Below are 20,166 nucleotides of genomic sequence, written 5' to 3'. Positions count from 1 at the left end.
ACCAACGTAAGCAGGGGTCGAGGTGTGGCGCCCACACCACATGGAGGAATGCCGCCCCTCTATGTTACCAGGCAGTACTAGGTGGTAGATGACTCTCATCAACCGGTGAAATACCACCACTTTGCTTATTGGAGGCTTGAAGTGGTGGAACCCATGTTTAGTCTCTAGAGCTAAGTTCCGGTCAACCCTTCCCTATCTCTTCCATCATGCAGTATGATTGATGACTTTTGAGGTTATGATGAACGTCGTGGCGAGATCCAATATTCCTTACATTTCGAGGGTACAGCTCTAAAACGGTTTTCGCAGGCCGGCCGCTAGTTAGTACACCGGACCGAACCTATTGGTAACTCTCTAGGAGGCTTCCGGATCAGCTAGTGTATAATCTTGCTACCTCTACTCTGCCAGATAGTGACTGGAGGGAGTCCGAGTAGTGTGTATGCGGGGAGCATTGTCGAGGCCACGTTATGTCAAGGATCTGGGTATATTCTTACCACATGTACGCCATATCCAAAAATTTCATTACTTCATACAGCATGTCCCACCCACTTTTTCTTACTATTGAATACACCATGAATTGTCAAACTAATAGAACAAGCTTATCTGCGAAAAGATCTAAACCTCCCAAGGATTTCCTAATTCATTTCACAAATATACGTGGTCTCAACTCTAATCTCAACGATGTCCATTTCCACTTGCAGTCTGCCAAACCCCATGTACTTTTTCTGACAGAATCTCAGTTATCGGTTGATTCAACTACTGCTCATCTCAGATGCCCAAATTATTCGCTGTATGATTCCTTTCGCCTCAAAGGTGGTACTTGTGCATATGTCCGTTCTGATATTCCCTGTCAGAGACTTGGCAATTTGGAATCTCCTCTCTTTGATCTTCTCTGGCTTAAAATCTCTCTACCTCATTGTGTCAAATTCATCTGTTGTCTCTACCGTTCTCCCAACTCCACTAATCACTTGGAGCTCTTTGACTTCCTCTCGTTGCAACTTGACTTTCTCCAGTCCAACTTTCCTAACAGTGAGGTAATTTTCCTTGGTGATTTTAATGTTCACAACTCCAGCTGGCTTCCGTTTTCTAGTCACACCGACCCAGCAGGTCGAGATGCTGAGGCTTTTGCAATTACTAATGACCTAGCACAGATTGTTCATTTACCTACAAGAATACCGGACAATCCGAATCATACAGCCAATACGCTTGATCTTTTTCTCACAAACAACCCTTCTAAGTACACGGTCGAAGTGAGAGGTCCTTTAGGCACTTCAGATCACAACTTGGTGATTGTCTCTTCTCCAATGGAACCTTTATCTCATGGCTATTCCCAACCTCGTGTTGTTTGGCATTACAAGAATGCAAAATGGGATGACCTGCGAGACTTCTTTCCTTCTTTTCCTTGGTCGGATTACTGTTTCAAAACTCCTGATGTCAACGTTTCCTCAGATCATGTCAGTGAAATTATTCTTGCAGGAATGGAATCCTTTATCCCACACTCCACTTTAAAATCTCGTCCTTTATCTAAACCTTGGTTTTCCAATAAATGTGCTAAGGCTGTTCAAGAGAAGAATGTTGCATATCGTAATTGGCTTGTTTCTAATTCTTCAGTTTCATTTTCTGCCTACACCAAAGCTCGCAACAATTGTAAAGCAGTTATTAATCAGTCCAAACTAGAGTTTGAACAGGCTAAGAGTAGAAAACTTGCTTCTTGCCCTAATGGTAGCCGAGCATTCTGGTCTCTTGCCAAAGCTATTGGCCGCAACTTTTGCCCATCTCTGCTTCCACCTCTGTCCAGACCAGATGGTTCTGTTGTCACTTTAGCCAAGGATAAAGCTGACCTGCTAGCATCCCATTTTTCTTCCAGCTCATGTATTAATGAACTTGGTAAAACACCTCCCACCATTCCCAACACGGTCCATTCAATGCCTCCTGTGGTCTTCCATCAAAAGGATATCAGAAGGATTTTGATGAATCTTGATGCTAAGAAAACTCCGGGTCCTGATGGTATTTCTCCACTTGTTCTCAAAATCTGTGCTCCTGAACTTACTCCTATTCTTTGCCGCCTTTTTTCACTTTCTTATTCCAAAGGTGTTTTTCCTTCTGCTTGGAAATTTGCTCATATCCAGCCAGTTCCTAAAAAGGGTGACAAATCCCTCCCATCCAATTATCGTCCCATTGCAATTACTTCTACTCTTTCTAAAGTAATGGAGAAATCAATTAACCGCCAACTCTTAAACTACCTAGAAACCTTCCGTCTGATCAACGATCGCCAGTATGGATTCCGTCGGTGTCGATACACTGGTGATATTCTGGCTTATGTTACCCATTTATGGACTACTTCAATGGAAAGGTTCGGTGAAACACAAGTAGTTGCTCTTGACATCTCAAAGGCTTTCGATCGTGTTTGGCATAAAGGTCTTCTAAACAAGCTTCCATCTTATGGTTTGCCAACAGTTTTTAGTAATTGGTTATCCAGTTTTCTCTCTGATCGCTCACTGAGGGTGATGGTAGATGGCTCTCTGTCTTCTGACTTCTCCACTAATGCCGGTGTCCCCCAAGGTTCAGTCAGTTCTTTCCCCCACTCTTTTCCTCTTGTATATCAATGACCTTCTTCCATTGACTGGAAATCCTATCCATAGTTTTGCCGATGATAGCACATTGCATTCAACTTTCCATTTTGAGAAACCTTGCCCTGCTCAATCAGCTTCAACTTCTCGAAAATCTGCTACCAATTCCTTAAATGCCGATCTTCAGGTAATTCTCCAGTGGGGCAAAGACAACTTAGTTGATTTCAACCCTTCTAAAACTCAGTCTTGTCTTATATCTCGCAAAAAGGATTCTTCTGCTCCTATGCTTATCTTTAGTGACACTCCAATTTCTAGGCAAAAGGATATATCTCTTTTGGGGATTACCCTGACTTCTAATCTCTCTTGGCACAAGCACATTACAGATATTGCTTCCTCTGCATCTAGAAAACTTGGTTTTCTCTTTCGCTCTCGGCGTTACTTTTCTTCCAAACAGCTGCTCACTCTGTATAAATCGCAAATCCGCCCTGCCATGGAATATTGTTCCCACATTTGGGGTGGTGCCCCCAAAACCTCTCTCAGGCTTCTTGATTCCATTCAGAAGAGGGCAGTTAGGTTAATTAATGATTCATCTCTAACAGAGTCTCTCCACTCGCTTTCTCATAGACGTACTGTTTCTGCTGCATGCCTCTTCTACAGATATTTCCATGGGCACTGTTCTTCTGAATTGGCTTCTATAATTCCCGCTCTCTCTTTCAAAACAGTCTGAACACGTGCCGCCACCAGCCAACATCCATTTACTGTCCAACTTCAAACCCACAGAACCAACTTTTCATCTTCCTCATTTATTCATTCAACTGCCGTTTTCTGGAACAACCTTCCTTCATACGTATTTCCTGAAAATTACAATCTACAGAAGTTCAAGTCCAATGTTAACAAATATCTTCTTTCGTCTCCTCAACCTCCAACCCAAGCACGGTACTAAGTACTATAGGTTCTAATACCTCTCGTGTTTGGGGTTCACATAAAAAAAAAAAAAAAAAAAAAAGACAACCACCAAGTTGTGATCTGAGGTGCCTAAAGGACCACTCACTTCGACCTTGTACTTAGAACAGTTGTTTGTGAGAAAAAGATCAAGCGTTTTGGCTGTATGATTAGGATTGTCCAGTGTTCTTGTGGGTAAATGAACAATCCGTGCAAGGTCATTAGTAATTGCAAAAGCCTCAGCATCTCGACCAGCTGGGTTGGTGTGACTAGAAAGCGGAAGCCAGCTGGAGTTGTGAACATTAAAATCACCAAGGAAAATTACCTCACTGTTAGGAAAGTTGGATTGGAGAAAGTCAAGTTGCAAAGAGAGGAAGTCGAAGCACTCTAAGTGATTAGTTGAGTTGTGAGAACGGTAGAGACAACAGATGAATTTGACAGAATGAGGTAGAGAGATTTTAAGCCAGAGAAGATCGAAAAGAGGAGAGTATAAATTACCAAATCTCTGACAGGGAATATCGGGACGGACATATGCACAAGTACCACCTTTGAGGTGAAAGGAATCATACAGCGAATAATTTGGGCAACTGAGATGAGCAGCAGTTGACTCAACCGATAACTGAGATTCTGTCAGAAAAAGTACATGGCGTTTGGCAGACTGCAAGTGGAACTGGACATCATTAAGATTAGAATTGAGACCACGTATATTTGTGAAATGAACTAGGAAGTGTTTGGGAGGTTTAATCTTTTTGCAGATAAGCTTATTCTGTTAGTTTGACAATTCATGGTGTATTCAGTAGTCAGAAAAAGTGGGGGGGGACATGCTGTATGAAGTAATGAAATTTTTGGATGTGGCATACACATGGTAACAGTATACCCAGATCCTTGACATAATGTGGCCTCGACAATGCCCCCTGCATACACACTACTCAGACTCCCTCCAATCACTATCTGGCAGAGTAGAAGTAGAAAGCTTATACACTAGCTGGTCCGGTGTACTAACTAGTGGCCAGCCTGCAAACACCATTTTAGAGCTGTACCCTCAAAATGTAAGGAAGATTGGATCTCGCATTGATGTCCATCCTAACCTCAAAAGTCATCAGTCATAATGCATGAATGAATAGATGGGGAAGGACCGGAACTTAGCTCTGGAGACTAAACATGGGTTCGACCACTTCAGGCTTCCAATAAGCACAGTGGTGGTATTGCACCAGTTGATGAGAGTCATCTACCATCTAGTATTGCCTGTTAACACAAAGGGGTGGCATTCCTCCATGTGGTGTGGGCACCACACCTCGAACCCTGCTTACGTTGGTTCACACCTGGGTGGTCACCCACAGTGTGCTTGTGCATGAAGGTTATACCCAGGATTACTAACAGTCCCATCTTTCTGCTTGCATCGTGAAGGTGCAAGCAGAGGATTTGGCTGTCACAGACCATCCAGACTTCGCCGAAATTGGATCCATTTGACTTGAGTGTCACCCGAATATCAGTTCCATCAGCATTTTAGACTCCCAGGTAGCAATTACAGCTTGTCTGCCATATCTGAGAGAATGTCTGTGACAACCTCAAGGACCAAGATACAGGTACACTGCCAACTTAGTCCCCCCCTAGGTTCATTGTTATTATAAGTCATAATACATATAAGGGTGAATAGAATCTTTTGCATATTGATATTTAAAGTTAAAAATGTACCTACGCATTAAAGCTATAAAACTTGGAAAACAGTTGCCCTCTGATGACAGTTGTGTGCTAATTTTTTTCAGAGTTAAGCCTAATTCTTTATGCTATATTTTAAAAAAACTTCAAAGGCTTTATTTATGAAGTAATAATATTTATTTCTTTATATGTAGTCAGAGTAAGGATTTTAAAATACTTGTAAAAACAATAGTATTTCACTGATAAATAAATAAAAAAATAATAGACACAAATCTTCTGTGGAATTCTGATTATTTTTCATGGTGTATGTGTAAAGCTACTTGACAATCTATTCAAAGGATCCCAAACCTCATCTGCTTCACTGGATGCCTTATGTTTAGATTATTCCACTACCTCTTCAACAGTCCTCTTACTGTTTAACCAGGTTTTCTTGGTTAAAAAATGTGTTGCAGTCTAAACGAGTATGATCGAGTATTACCACAGTGGTCATATTGTTATTGGAAGTCAGTGCTAAGTGTGTAATAGTAAATAGTATCAGACTTGAAAAATATTAGTGCAGGAGAAAAATATAAGTAAAACAGGTAACAAGTCAGACACCATCCACTATTACTGTTACAGATTTTAATTTTTGTACTTTGACTCCACAGTGTTTTTTATTAATTAATATTAAGCAGTTTTTTATTTATAAACACAGTAGTTTGTGTACCAGTGCCAGATTACATTTAATTTTTTAGCACAAGTAATTCCCAATCAAAGTGGTCATATAGAAATATCAGTATTATTATCATTGTCTGAAATTGTGGTATCCAACTTTTTTTATTTTGCTAAGAAAACTAAAAGTTTTATATACATCTGCATTATCAGTTGCTGGGATTAACAACTGCAAATATTTCTAGCAGCTAGTCAATGAAGCATCAGGTTTGAATGTTTATTCCTGATGTTTTCATTTTGTAACTTTAAGTTTTAGTGATACATTTATTTCTTAATGATTATATTATTTTCTTCAAGAGTAAAATAATCTTAGCTTGTAATCCTTGTAATGTATGTGAAATATATACACTACTCCAAGATTACATTATTTGCAATTTCCTTTGTTAATATTGTAGTGTATATTTTAATCTAGCATATATATTCTCTTTATAGAGCATATTTCTGTTCTCAGTGATACGTTACAAGCCATTGGTGTATGCTAAAACTTACACGTATCCCTGGTGGGGTGAAATGATGGGTTGGGGAATGGCTTTGGCTTCAATGGTATGGATTCCCTGTTATGCTATTTATTACATTCTTGTTACTCCAGGATCTTTAAAAGAGGTAAAGAATTGGTGTGCTTATCTTTTTTTTTATTGCTAAATATGCATTTATAGTATATATATATTTAGAGATGTATTGCATCCCATATAAATGTTGTGATTCGTATTCTTAATATTTCTGAGTTGCTGAAAATACATCCAGTAATTTAATTTCATTAACAATACTTATTTTTGGGAAAATGGCATTTTTTGAAACTGAAACTGCATATATAATATATCCATTTTATTTTTGAGTTAGAATAAAAACTTATTTTTACTAATATGTATAATTAAAATTAGTGTCTAGCACAATTAAAAATAGCCAAACAAGTAATATTGATGGCAGGTGACCAGGACTTCCTTGACTATTAACCACTGATGGCATTATCACAAAGGTAAAAACAGCAGTCTGTACCAAAAGGAAAGTTAAATTCAAAGATATTGCAGCTGTATATGTTACTTCTATCTAATCACTGACCACACTGCAATTTGGATATATTTTAATAAACAAAGCTTTAAAATTTTAAATAATAAATATTCAATGAATTTTGATTATGCTAAAGTTGATGCATAGCTCAAAATCATTCCCATACAATGTCGTGTGAATACATGGTTTAGCCACATATCTTGCCAATTAATTAAGATCGTACGAGCAATAAAGCTCAATATGTCCTACTAAAGTTATTATTAAAAACTATAAGAGGAAACCTCATACCTTTTATGTAGGACCGGAATTCTCTCAACCCTCAGTATTATGTGATAATATGATTATACGAGTAAATGTCCCATATTTAATATTAAATAAACTCGATTACAAAGACTACATTAAAATTATATAAACAGATACATGTTAAAAGATTGTCATGTATTCAATTCTCATCCCCAACATAATGCACCAAGAAAAGCCAGGGGAAGCCGACAGCCATCAACACCCCCAAAAACCCAATCAATGTTGTATGCTAACTTGAGAACTGAAAACAATTGTCGAATTAATCCTTAAGAAACATGAGATAAATGTACGTCGAATTAAAATATCTAAAACATAAAATTGTCTAAACTTCTTATAAGGAACCAAACTTATTCGGGTAGATTCCCTGCTCACAAGAAGTAAATTGTTTTTTGCGAATGATGTCCACCCTTTTGTATACCTAAACCTATCAAATCCCTGATACGAGATTATTTATATTAAAAAATGTGTGAATTACCATTCACACATGTGCGTAAAAGTCCATGAGTCTGAAATAGTGTAAGGCCTACAAACATTAATGGAATTTGCATTTAACCTCATTTCCAGTGTTTCAGCAATTAATAACTTAATATATTCTTTTTGTGTATTTAAAACTTTCACTTCATTTAAAAGGAACACATGGCTATCATTGATAGCATGGAAAGCAAGTTCCAAGGCACATATCCTTCTAGCCCTAACCGATGCGGCATGTTGTTGTATTCTCATCGAAAGATAATTTTGTGTTGAACCAATATACAAGGAATTGCATTCACTGGAAGTAATATTATAAACAACGTTGTGTGCATCCATGGTTGAGATGGAGCTGACCGCTCTATGCCTCAAAACATCGTGGAGTTTACTAGTCGGTTGGGCAGTAATCTTAAATTCCGTGTTCTTAAAGATATTAATGAATTGTTTGTACCAGTACTGTATATATGGAACTTTAATAAAATGTTTCTGTACGGACCTGTTATTCATTATACCAGTCTCAAGTTTGTTTTGCTATATGACATAGAGTAAAAAAATATGTGGAGGTCCTAAAGTCTCGGAACTTTATTAGACAGTTGGACAGACAACTTGGGTAGTTGAGACCCGCTGATTTAGCGGGTCTTGACTACCCAAGTTGTCTGTCCAACTGTTTGTTTTGCTTGTCATCTTATCTTCATAATAGTACCAAATGTGTAACTCCTATTTAGAAATCTTTTTGCAAGTTCCATAAGTTCATCTAGTAATAACTCCTGAGTAGAGCTATATTTGTATGCGTTGTAAAACTGATTAAAAATAATGCTCCGTTTGTATGTGAATGGATGATAGCTAGCACAGTGTAAGGATTTGTCAGCATTTGTCGGTTTCCTGTAAATTTTAAATGTTTGTAACAAATGTAATTTTAATGATAGAAACACAAAACTTGCACTAAATGTGAGTAAAACAGTTGAAGTTTTTACTGACATTTAACATGTGCACTACTTGTCACACAATCAATATCTGATCAGTAATAAAGTTCATCCCATGTTTTTTCAAGGATGTCACACTTAATCATGGTAATTGCATTTGTAATCCTGTGCTTTAAGTCTGCGATGTCTGCAACAGGGATCTTGTAGACTGTGTCTTTGATAAATCCCCATAAGAAGAAATCACAAGGGGATAAATCTGGTGAACGTGGTGGCCACGCAATGGGACCATCATGCCCAATCCAACGGCCAGGAAACTTGTCATCAAGAGACCTCCTCACACTCAAAGCCCAATGTGGCAGCACTCCATCCTGTGGGAAAATAACCCAATTTGGCAGTTCATCCAATTGAGGATACACATAAAGCTCAAGCATGTCCTGGTAATTATCTGCTCTCAAAGTCGCTTCTTGAAAGAAAAAGGGTCCAATAACACGATCAACTATGATGCCACACCACACATTCACCTTTGGGCTATCTCGCTGATACTCCTGCACGCAGTGTGGGTTTTCAGTCCCCCAAATTCTGACATTTTGCTTATTCACCTTTCCCGAAACATGAAATGTGCACTCGTCCGTGAAACAAATCGGTGTCGTTACACGTTCATCTTGTTCCATTTTCTCCAACATGTCTTCTGCGAATTGTTTACGTTTCACACAGTCATCCCAGGTTATGTGCTGGAGAATCTGCAGTTTATAAGGGTGCATTTTCAATTTTCTTTGCAACACTCTATGCACTAAAGTCTTGGGGATGGCCTGCTGCTGTGCTGTTGTTCTAACGGATTTTCGAGAACTACAAATGAATGCGTCTTCACAACTTCCACTCTTTCCTCCTTCATCAATGCTGGTTGACCAGGGCTTTTCTTAGGATGGACACTACCTGTTTCCTTGAATAGCTGATATCACTTTTTGATGCTGTTACAGGTTTTACTCCTGAAATTACGCTGAACCTGTGTTTCAGACCAGGTTTCAATAAACCACTCCACATCTGTGCTTTGGTCACGGGATCCATTTGTTACCTCTTTACTTAAACTTCAGGACAACTATCACAATCTACAAAAGAAAAGAACGTATTATTAGTTTCCTATTGTTTGTATTGCTCATTTAAAATTGGTTACACCTTTTTGTTCATGTGACAAGTGGTGCACATGTTGAATGTCAGTAAAAACTTCAACTGTTTTTATCACATTTAGTGCAAGTTTTGTGTTTCTATCATTAAAATTACATTTGTTACAAACATTTAAAATTGGTTACATCTTTTTGGGACACCCTGTATATTCTCATGAACTCTAGTTAAAGTGAAATTTAGGAAATTTATAGCTTTTTTCTGTGGATTTTCTATTTCTAAAGTAAAATTAAGCTTAGTATATATCTTATTTAATAAATCCAGAACATTATTTACTATATCATCCTTTGTAATTATTAAGATATCATCCAAGTATCTACCATAAAATGTTAGATTTGGGAGAAACTGTGTTAAATGTAACTGTTTGATTTTGTTGAGGTAAATTTTGGCAACTAGTCCACTCAGGCTAAGGCCCGTCGGTAATCCAAATATTTGTTTATAAATTTTAGATTTGAAATAAATATAATTAGCTAGAACAAGAAATTTAATTAGATCCCACATTGTACATTTTTACGAATGTACAATGTGGGATCTTAAGAAATGTACATTCATGTACAAAGAAACTACATCTAGAGAGAATAATTTATCATCTTTATTTAACTTTTTCCCTTTTAACTTATTAAACAGCATATCCAAATTCTTTAAACTGAATATTAGTGTTGAACGTAAAGGTTTGATAATCCCACATAAATATGTCGCAAGTGATGCAAAAGCTCAATTTCTATAAAAAGACAGTTGGTCTAATAGGATGTCCCGTCTTCTGCAACTTCACATGTCCAAAAAGAGTGGGTACATTATTAGTTCTAGCTTTTAGATTTTTTAACAGTGCCATCGAAATATAATCTTTTTTCCTGTATTCAGTTAACATTTTATTATACTGTTTAATTAAATCGTCAAACATTGTTTTTTCTACCAGTTGGTAAGTGGAACTATCTGATACAATATTTATGAGTTTGTCTATGTAATCACTTTTATTTAAAACAACTACCGTATCTCCTTTGTCTGCTTTCTGTATGATAATATTGTTATTCTGTCTTAATTTCCATAGCCCAATCCCCTCTTCTTTAGATAACTTAGGTAAGGGTCCCTAGATTGATTAATAACCCCATTAATCTGCTGTATTAGTTCCTCCTTATTTTTTGCATTTCTGGATGTCTGACTACATGGATTTGTCATTTATTACCCTTGAGAAAGATATTTTGTTCAAATCTTATCAGTGATAGAAAATTTATTGAAAATGCAAAGCTAAATTGCTTATGTAACAACAATGTGCAGAATGAGTTTTGATACTATGCGGAACTTTCCTCAGTGACAAAAAAAAAGTGAAGGTGTGGAGAAATACTGAAAACTGCTGGTGAAATGAAGACATATCAACATTTATACATATCGGCACATTGGATGTGCCCTTTGGACACATCCAAAACTCTAAGTGTACATAGTAGTGTAACAGATAGATTTTTAGAAGATATTCTAAATATCTTAAAATGAATTAAACAATAAGCATCTTCAAAATTAAACATAGTTCCAGTCATCTGCCTTTTCCCAAAATAAAGTACAATCGAACTTCCCTATAACGAATTCGATAAATCCAGCGAAAAAATTCGTTACAGAGAAATTTCGTTATACAGAGAATATCTTTTTTATTAGAAATTATCTAATTAGAAAATGAATCTACATTTATTTTTGATGTATTTTATTTCAAAAACACTTATTTAAATTAGGTTTACACAATTTTCGCCAGTAAGTATCACAAATTAAAAAAAAATCTGTAATTTTCGTTTGCACAGTACAATTAAAAAAATGTCTGATTCTCAAAGAAAACCTCACATTTGTTCAGAGCATTAAAAACATTATCAGGAACATTTTCACAAAACTGTAGACCTGCACGAACAGTTTTAAAAGCGTTACATTTCTTTGCGAGTTGGCTTTTCTACGGGTTGTTCTGATGCGTTTTCAGCGTCATCGTTAAATTTCTTCTTGATCATGGTTGCGTCTAACACTGTTCAGAAGTATTTCATCTTCATTTGGATTTTCTGTTGTAGTCAGATCTTGATCTACATAAACATAACTATCCAGTGTTATTTCATTTTCATTGTTTCCGGGCGATTCTAATAATGTCCAAAAGATTTTCAGTTGTGAAAGGGGCAGTTCATCTTGTTCGTCCAGTTGTTGTTTGACTTCTGTATTCCATGCAAATCCCACTTTGGAAAAACAATTTTGAATAGTGTATTCAGTGACATCGTTTGGCCAAACTTTTGCCAGTTCAGAGATGTAATCTCTAAGGTTAAATGTAACCTACAAGTTTCTATTTTCTGATATGTATTGACAGTCTTCATTATTATTCTCTTTCGATAATGAAATTTAAAATTTTTAATAATGCCTTGGTCCATTGGCTGGAGTTTTGACATTACGTTTGGTGGTAAAAACAACAACTTCACACTTTTAAGTTTGTCAGAAATACAGGCAGGATGTGTTGGGCAGCTGTCAGTTACCAACACGATTTTCCTTTTTTCTTTTGTTATACGCTTGTCTAGTTTTAATATCCATTCTTCAAAAATATCACTTGTCATCCATGCTTTTTTTTTAAAGGTGTAGTCAACTTCCAAAGATTTTGTGCTCCTAAAACATTTTGGGTTTTTGATTTTCCGATGACTAAAAGTCTTAATTTTTCACTTCCTGTCATATTGGCTCCAAACTAGCACAGTGATTCTTTCTTTCTTTGCTTTGTTTTCTGCCAAACCATTTATCATCCTTAAAAGCAAGTGTCCTATTCGGTAAACATTTAAAGAATAAACCCATTTCGTCAGCATTAAAAACATCCTTAGGTTCATATTCTTCCAAAATCTTCTTTAAAGTATTGTTCCTCCAACTGTTGCAATCTTCTTCGCTTACATTAACACTTTCTCCATAAATAACCTTTTCCACAATTCTGCAGCGCTTCTTAAATTTATCTAGCCACCCAGTGCTTGCATTAAATTCTATATGTCCAAGGGACTGTGCAAATTTCAGAGCTTGTTGCTTAATTATTGGACCCGATATTGGTATATTCTTTTCACGTATCATTTGCACCCATTTTAGAACAGCTTTATCAACATCTTCGTATATACACAACTTAATTCGCTTCTTGTCTGCTCCTTCAATTGCATTTAAAATTGATTCTCGATTTTTTAAAATTGTAGATAAGCTGCTTGCAGATATGCCATAAACAGAAAATTATTATTATTATATAACATCTTTTTTCTTAAAAACCTGGTCAATATCATGAAGAAACTTTACTTTATCATTAATACTTAAACACTTTCTCTTCGACATTGTTTCCGCAACTGTAAAAATTACTTGACTGCAGCTTTTGCTGATACATACACCACAAACTTCGCTGAGCTGGCCATAAAGTGAATTGTTAGTACCACCTACTCAATGATGTTCACTTGCCAGTTCAACAGTATCACGTGACCTTTCCTATCAATCACTTTGAAGAAATATATGACTGTGAATTTCTTTTATTCTGCTTTCATTCATATATACACGAAAGAAAATTTATGGTTAATGTATGCTGTAAGTTACTTTTCAGAAAAAAAAAATACAAGAGCATATAGCCTATGTGATTGATGACAATTTTTTCTAAAAGAAAGAAATTAAAAAAAAAAAATCACAATAACCATTTACTGGGAGTCCAGTTAGATGAGAACGGACATATCATATATTGATTGACAGGAAGGTCACATGGTACGGTTGAGGTGAGAAGCGAATGCCTCTCAGTAGGCGTTACTGAAAACTGACTATGGTAGCATTCTATGTATTGCCGCTGCAGCACGCTGAAGGTTTACCGCAGCCAATTTCGTTTTCCCCTTAGCCAACATCAATTTACAAATCTACCCTATTTATTGTAAAGTTTATGACCACTTTTAAGAAAACCCATTTGGTTTTATAACTGTAACAAAAATGAAACAAAGACCCTCCTGCGGGCATCAGTGGGCACAAGTGTTCACTAAAAGGATGATTAATTCCAGCTAAAGCGCAATTTCGGAGGCCGTATATTTGAGCGGCTGTTTAGCAGTAAATGCTTGAAAATCTTCAAAAATGCTTTTACTAATTTTTTTAAAAATTCGTTATAGAGAGACTAACACTTTGCTATATGGGGTTAATTTTACATGTAATTTCGTTTCAAGGCACAATGTTTTGCAAAAAAATTCGTAATATAGAGAAATTCATTAAATAGAAGTTCATAATAGAGAAGTTCCACTGTATATGTTTTTCATATACTTGTAGTAAGTTTATTATCCATTAACAGTAATGATTATACAATGAGTTGATCAATTTATAATTATCTTGGTGATGTAATTTTTTACATGGATTATATTTAAACTCCAAAAAAAACATACCATTATAAATTATGATAATTAGAAGCCTCGTAATGAGGTATAAATGCCTTTCAGACGAAACATTTGTCATAAATCATGAAAAATCTCAATCACCTTTTAAACTGTCCAGTTCAAAAGATTTTTTGAAAAATTTATGCCAGACATTTTATGTGAAACTTTTATAATGTAAAATATAAAGGGATACATTATATAAATTTATGTGAATAGCTCATCACTCTGAGTAGGGAAGCAGTTCCACTTCTTTCATAGTCATCTCCACTTCACCACTGATCCATAATTGGCTGATTAATCTTAATACAGATCACATGAAAAATCTGGAATAACTCACAGGGGGGAAACCCTACTCCCTCTGCTTGGGATTAGCTAACTACAGCCCTGATTGAGGTAACCTTAAGAATTCCTCCAGTTGCAGATGGGAACTGAACCCAGACCTCTTCCACAGAAGGCGCCTCTGTAGCCAGGCGGGAAGGAGCAGCAGTGCGTAGCACACGCTTCTTGATTAGACCGGGGTTTGAGCCCGTCACCACCAAATACGGAGGATGCGGAAAGGTCAGGGAATGACCACCGCATATCCCGGAGCAATATGGCCTTAGTTGCTAATGCTCCTAAAAAAAAAACCAAAAAAAACAAAAAAAAAAAAATCTTCCACAGGAGTGGCAGGTAGAAATATATTGTGCAAACTGCAATAGTTACATCATACAAACTTATTTTTAATTATGCATAAATAAAAAAATAAGGACAATAAATTCACCTAATAATAGTTAATTTAATTTAACTTAGTAATGTCCATTCAATTTGAAGATGCAGTGAAAAAAGTCCACTCTTCTTTGGCAGCAGTTACAGTAGTTACTTTGATCCTTCATTTTATTTAACTTATAATATATAGTGATTACACACTGGCTGGTTACTTCATTAGTGAGATATCCTAATAAAGTGTTGGGCCACCTTTATGTGGGATTGACATTCTGACATGTCTTGTCATAGGATCTACAAGGCTCTTAAAGGCATCAGGAGGCTAGGTAGGCAAAAGATCCTATAGTTGGCAGAGATATAATTACAGGGATGTGTTAACGAAGATGTTGCTATATGAGATCATACTTGGATTACTGTATCCAGGTATAAAGGCCACATCTAAAGACTTCGAGCATTCTTAAAAATGCTCAAATATGGGCAGTGTAGCTGGTGAGAATGACTAAAAAGTGCCCATATGAGGAGGGAGAGACTGGATATTTGGTCAAAGTTTGGTAACTACCTTATAAGAGATGATTGTGGCTTATAAGGGTTAGAGAGGTGTTAGTAAAACGAATGAAGAGAAAATTTTTATGGTATTAAGTGACATTAGAAGCAGGGTACATAAATTCAAACTAAGGAAAGAGAAATTTTAAAGGATAGAAGAATTTCTTTTAGCTGGCAAGTATTGTTCATTGGAATAAGTTACCTTCATAAGTGGTTGAGGACAATAGCCTGAGAAATATTCAAAGGCCTGCTGGATTGGTACCTGCAGGAAGAGGGAAACATGCAGGTAGGTTTTTTTTTTTTTTTTTTTTTTTGTGTGCATACAAAGCTCCTATCTTCTTTGTACTGTGTGATCAATACTAATATACCTATAAACATTTGAATTTTGTGCCTCTTGTTTTTAAAGCAGTGGCTAGTTCCACAGAAGTGGGCAACTCAATCTAGCTTTCAGTTTGCTGCTTCTATCTTGGAAATGTTGAATTGAATTAAGATTGAGTTTCTGAAACGAACAAGGCAGGTTACTGCTTTAATTATGTTACCTAATCCAATTAATATGAATACTTTGATGTGTTCCTGCTTTGTGGTAGAAGTAGATAAATATGATCAAGGAGCTGGCAAATGCTTTGTGATATGATATTAGTTAATCTATTAAATATCGATGTAGATACACCATAGATACCTCTTAAATTAAAATGAAAACTGCGATAGTAGTGTAAAAGGCATCATTCCAACTGTATCCCATATTGTGATCATCCTTCACGAGTTACCATGTGTTGCACTTCCTCGAATAAGTAACACTTCACTAATAGAGAAAACTATTGTTACTTATTCTTGGTGGGCAACACCGCCCAGATGGCACAGTTTCAAGGCTTATTAGCCTTTCATCAGTGGTTGGGCAGGTACCCTGGTATTGCAATCATGACAACCCAGTTGTGAAGTTAATCCCACAATATGAGAGATGCCAAAAGGTGTATGCAATAATAGTATAATAAGTAAATCTAAATGCAACGAGGCATAATATTATAAGAGCTTAAAATTATCCATTAAATATCGGTCTAGATACACCATAGATAGCTCTTAAATGAAAACTACGATAGTAGTGTAAAGGCAGCATTTCAACTCTGTATCATAATGTGATCATCCTGCACGAGTTACCATGTGTTGCGCTACCTCGAATAAGTAATGCTTCACTAATAGAGAAGACTATTGTTACTTTTTCTCAGTGGGCACTATTAATAATATTATCACATACACCTTTTGGCATCTCTCATATTGTGGAACAGTGCCATCTTGGTGGTGATGCCCACCGAGAATAAGTAACAGTAGTCTGCTCTATTAGTGAAGCGTTACTTATTCGAGGTAGTGCAACACATGGTAACTCATTGTGAAGGATGATCACAATATGAGATACAGTTGAAATGATGCTTTTTACACTACTATCATAGTTTTCATTTAAGAGCTGTCTATGGTCTATCTACACCGATATTTAATAGATAATTTTAAGCTCTTATCATATTATGCCTCGTTATATGATGTTAGTTAATAAAACATCTTTTTTTTTTTTAAGAGCAAATTTGTATTTAATTGAAGTTAATTACAAATGGAAATAACCTGTATAGAAAATAACACCTTTAATGTAATGATTAAAACTTTTTCTTTTATTTTCATACTGTGAAAATATAGTGTATTTACAATGGCAATAATTTTGATTTTTCTAATCTTGCTTAAATGAAAGGAAGATGCTATTTTCAAGAATTTTTTATTAACGAAAATAAATGACAATTCTTTCTGTTATAAGTGTATTGTGCATCTAATAATTTAAGAACAGACCGTCTTAATATGGGTGTAGTAAAGAGCCAGTTTCCACAAGAACTGCAAGACTTCAGAAACAAATGCTTTCCCAGACCATAAATGAATTAAAACATAATGTGATAATACAATTTGACTTTGGCCAAACAGTGAGACATTATATTCAAAACAAAACAAACTAATGGACATTCTCTGAAGGGTTTATTGTATAATTGGCCACTTCAGTAAAACAGAATTAATTACATTCTCCAAACAATCAAATGATTGCTTTTCATGTTCTTGAAGCTATAAAAGGTCAGTGGACTAATTTGTTCGAAAATACCCTAGACCTCTCTGAACTTTTCTGAGTGAAGAGTCATATTCATAAACAGATATTATTGCTATCAGCCCATCCTTTACATGATTACCTTTCAGGAAATCAAGGCAACAACACAATAGGATGCAAATATTTTGTGTTAGAAATTGGATTAACCCAGGTTGTGAAATGCACCCAGTTATGTTGTATAATTCACTTCTCTCAAGTGTGATTATTATACAAGTGTCATCTTTCAGTTTGGTGACTGGCAGTATTGGTTAATGCTTTTCAGAAAAGATCATCAGTGGTTTGGTGTAATTCATCTATGTAATATTTTTTTCTGTTTAGTATATTTTATTTGGTAAGCATTAGTTATAAAATCCTAAAAGCCTAAGATGATCATTGATCATCATTTTATGTGGTGAGTATGGGCTTGGCACACCCAGGGTCCTGAGCTGATATCATCATTCTTCTCTTTCTTGGTGATTCCCTTCTACTTCTGTCTCTCTCAGGGTAACTCAGAAAATGTTTTTTGGCTAGTGCAGCATAAGGGCTTCCTTGCACTATGTGGCTAGTAATAATAATGTTACTGAGCAGGCAGAATAGTAAATTTTGAAATTTACTAAGTTAAATTACATTGGTTTGTGTATTTCAAGCTTTCAAAAATAATCATCCACATTCTTGCATGATTCCTACCTGAAAAATGCCTTTCTTGATGTACTAAAGCAAAGAGGTTTCTGAATAGCTACTATCATAGGATGATTTATGTACACTAGCCAATAAACATGAACTAGTGTAAATAAATCACCCCTTTTTTTTTTTCAAATTAAGATATTTAGATTTCTCTTTACTTTTGATGATGTCTTTATAAATATTTAAACTTTTGTGACATAATATGTTAATGGAATCTTTTTGTTTTGTTGTGCAGCGTTTTATTTGTGGTGTCACTCCAACCTGGAACCGTGATCTTAGAGAGAAGAAGGAAAAACAAGATGGCATCTTTTCTTTAGAAAAAATGAATGGTGTTGGAAATATTACAATCAGGAATGTTTAGCATCAGATCATTTCAAGAAACTTTAAAGTACATTAGAAGTGAAATTTTTCATCAGTGAGTATAGAGCATGGTAAAAGTGAAAGAAAAATTACCATTATTCTAGTGGGTTCATTTCATCTTTTGTATTTATGTGACTCATTGAAACAATTCAAAGATGGATGCAGAAAACTGGTTATTTACCATATCTCATATAAAGTAATTTACATGCATACCCACATAAAAATCATGTTTTAAAAATGATTCTTCATGCTTTTATTCTCAAAGTAAAAGTTTTAAGAACCACAGTAATGAAAATGAAAAATTGAGCTTAAAATGAAATGCATGTTTAAATCAGTAAAGATATACAGTGGTAAGGAATAGCTAAGGCATATTGGTTTTATTGTGTAAAGCTTAAAAAATTGTCAAAAAATATTTTTGCCAAAATACTGGATTGTTACAAATCAGTATTAAAGCACTGAATTTTATACACAAAGTTCTAATTTGGGACCAATAAGAGTATTTTTAGATTAATATAAGATATTGAAGAATATAGATATATGGACAGTTGGATAGAACATTTTAAAGAATACTAGTGCTATATTATGTATATTCCTTGAGTACTCTATAATTAAGTTAAATTTTGTAATTAGAATCTAATACATAATTCCTATTCCTAATTGACATTGCTGTTATGATATGTGTATGATTTGCTTATCTCACTTGTGCGTTAGTTTCAGCATTTAGAAGTGCCTTTATTGCATTTTAATTCATTCTCATTTGGGAATCTCTTTCCATATCGCCAATCCGAAAAATATTTTAGTAAGATGCCGTTTTTTCTATGTTGACATCACAAAATTGAACTTGTACTGTAATATTTAAATATAAATCAGTTTTATTGAAAAAAAATTTAAAGATCGGATGTTTTTAAGCCTTGTTTTGTGATTCTGAAAATATTGTCAACCACCAATTGTAGTTTGTTAACAGAACTTTTCAGAGGTACATCTCCATGTGCATAGGTGATTGTTTCAATGCAAGTTCATATTTTTTCTTATTTTACAGTAATTTTTATTGTATTGGGTTTGCCCCTGGAAAATTTTTAATAATTTTCCTCCTTGTCAAGTGAACAGCTATTATAAATCCAGTAAAATTAATCATGTCCGTTATTTCCTTAGGCTTGCCAACTCGTGGAGTTGTCCAATTTTCTATAATATAGCTAAAAAAACACCCAAATGAATATTATCTTGTATACATTAAATTAGTGTTTCTCAACACTGATTTACTTGTAGCCCTCTTCTGATAGCTCATGGCTCTCTTTGGCCCCACCCCTCATAGTTGCTGTTAGTTGAGAAAAACTTTCGTGGCCCATCTTGAAAACCACCACACTAAACTAAAATTTGAGCATTGGCTTCACTGCGGAACTTTATTAAAGCAGTGTGCATAAATATATTCAGACTGTTTACATTAATCAGTGCTTCAATGAAATCCTGAGAAGAAACAGATAGAACTTGAAAGCCAAGTCAGTGGACATGGCCATGGACCTGAAGCTTGGATTGACATTTTGGATATACCTTCACCTCATACCAATGAAATAAAAATGGCAGCTATAGTTGAAATAAAATAGTTAGAAAATGACATGGTGAAAGGAAGGGGT

General features: G+C 35.4%; 1 protein-coding gene across 1 annotated transcript in view; it reads left to right on the top strand.

Moving 5' to 3' along the window:
* Positions 1 to 18,993, top strand: part of LOC150086732 (sodium- and chloride-dependent GABA transporter 1-like) — a 139,729-nt gene extending 120,736 nt beyond the window's left edge. Inside the window, exons 13-14 of the mRNA XM_090372731.1 lie at positions 6,312 to 6,482; positions 18,411 to 18,993. Coding sequence (XP_090228857.1) covers positions 6,312 to 6,482; positions 18,411 to 18,536 — 297 coding nt within the window. The 3' untranslated portion in view covers positions 18,537 to 18,993. The remainder of the gene's footprint in view (positions 1 to 6,311; positions 6,483 to 18,410) is intronic.
* The last annotated feature ends 1,173 nt before the right edge of the window (positions 18,994 to 20,166 follow it).

This window comes from Mastigoproctus giganteus, chromosome 4 (assembly GCF_048544385.1).
Source record: "Mastigoproctus giganteus isolate SK-2022 chromosome 4, ASM4854438v1, whole genome shotgun sequence".
Taxonomy (NCBI): Eukaryota; Metazoa; Arthropoda; class Arachnida; order Uropygi; family Thelyphonidae; genus Mastigoproctus; species Mastigoproctus giganteus.
The sequence above is the reverse complement of the archived record's forward strand: the minus strand, read 5'-3'. Positions and strand labels throughout refer to the sequence as shown.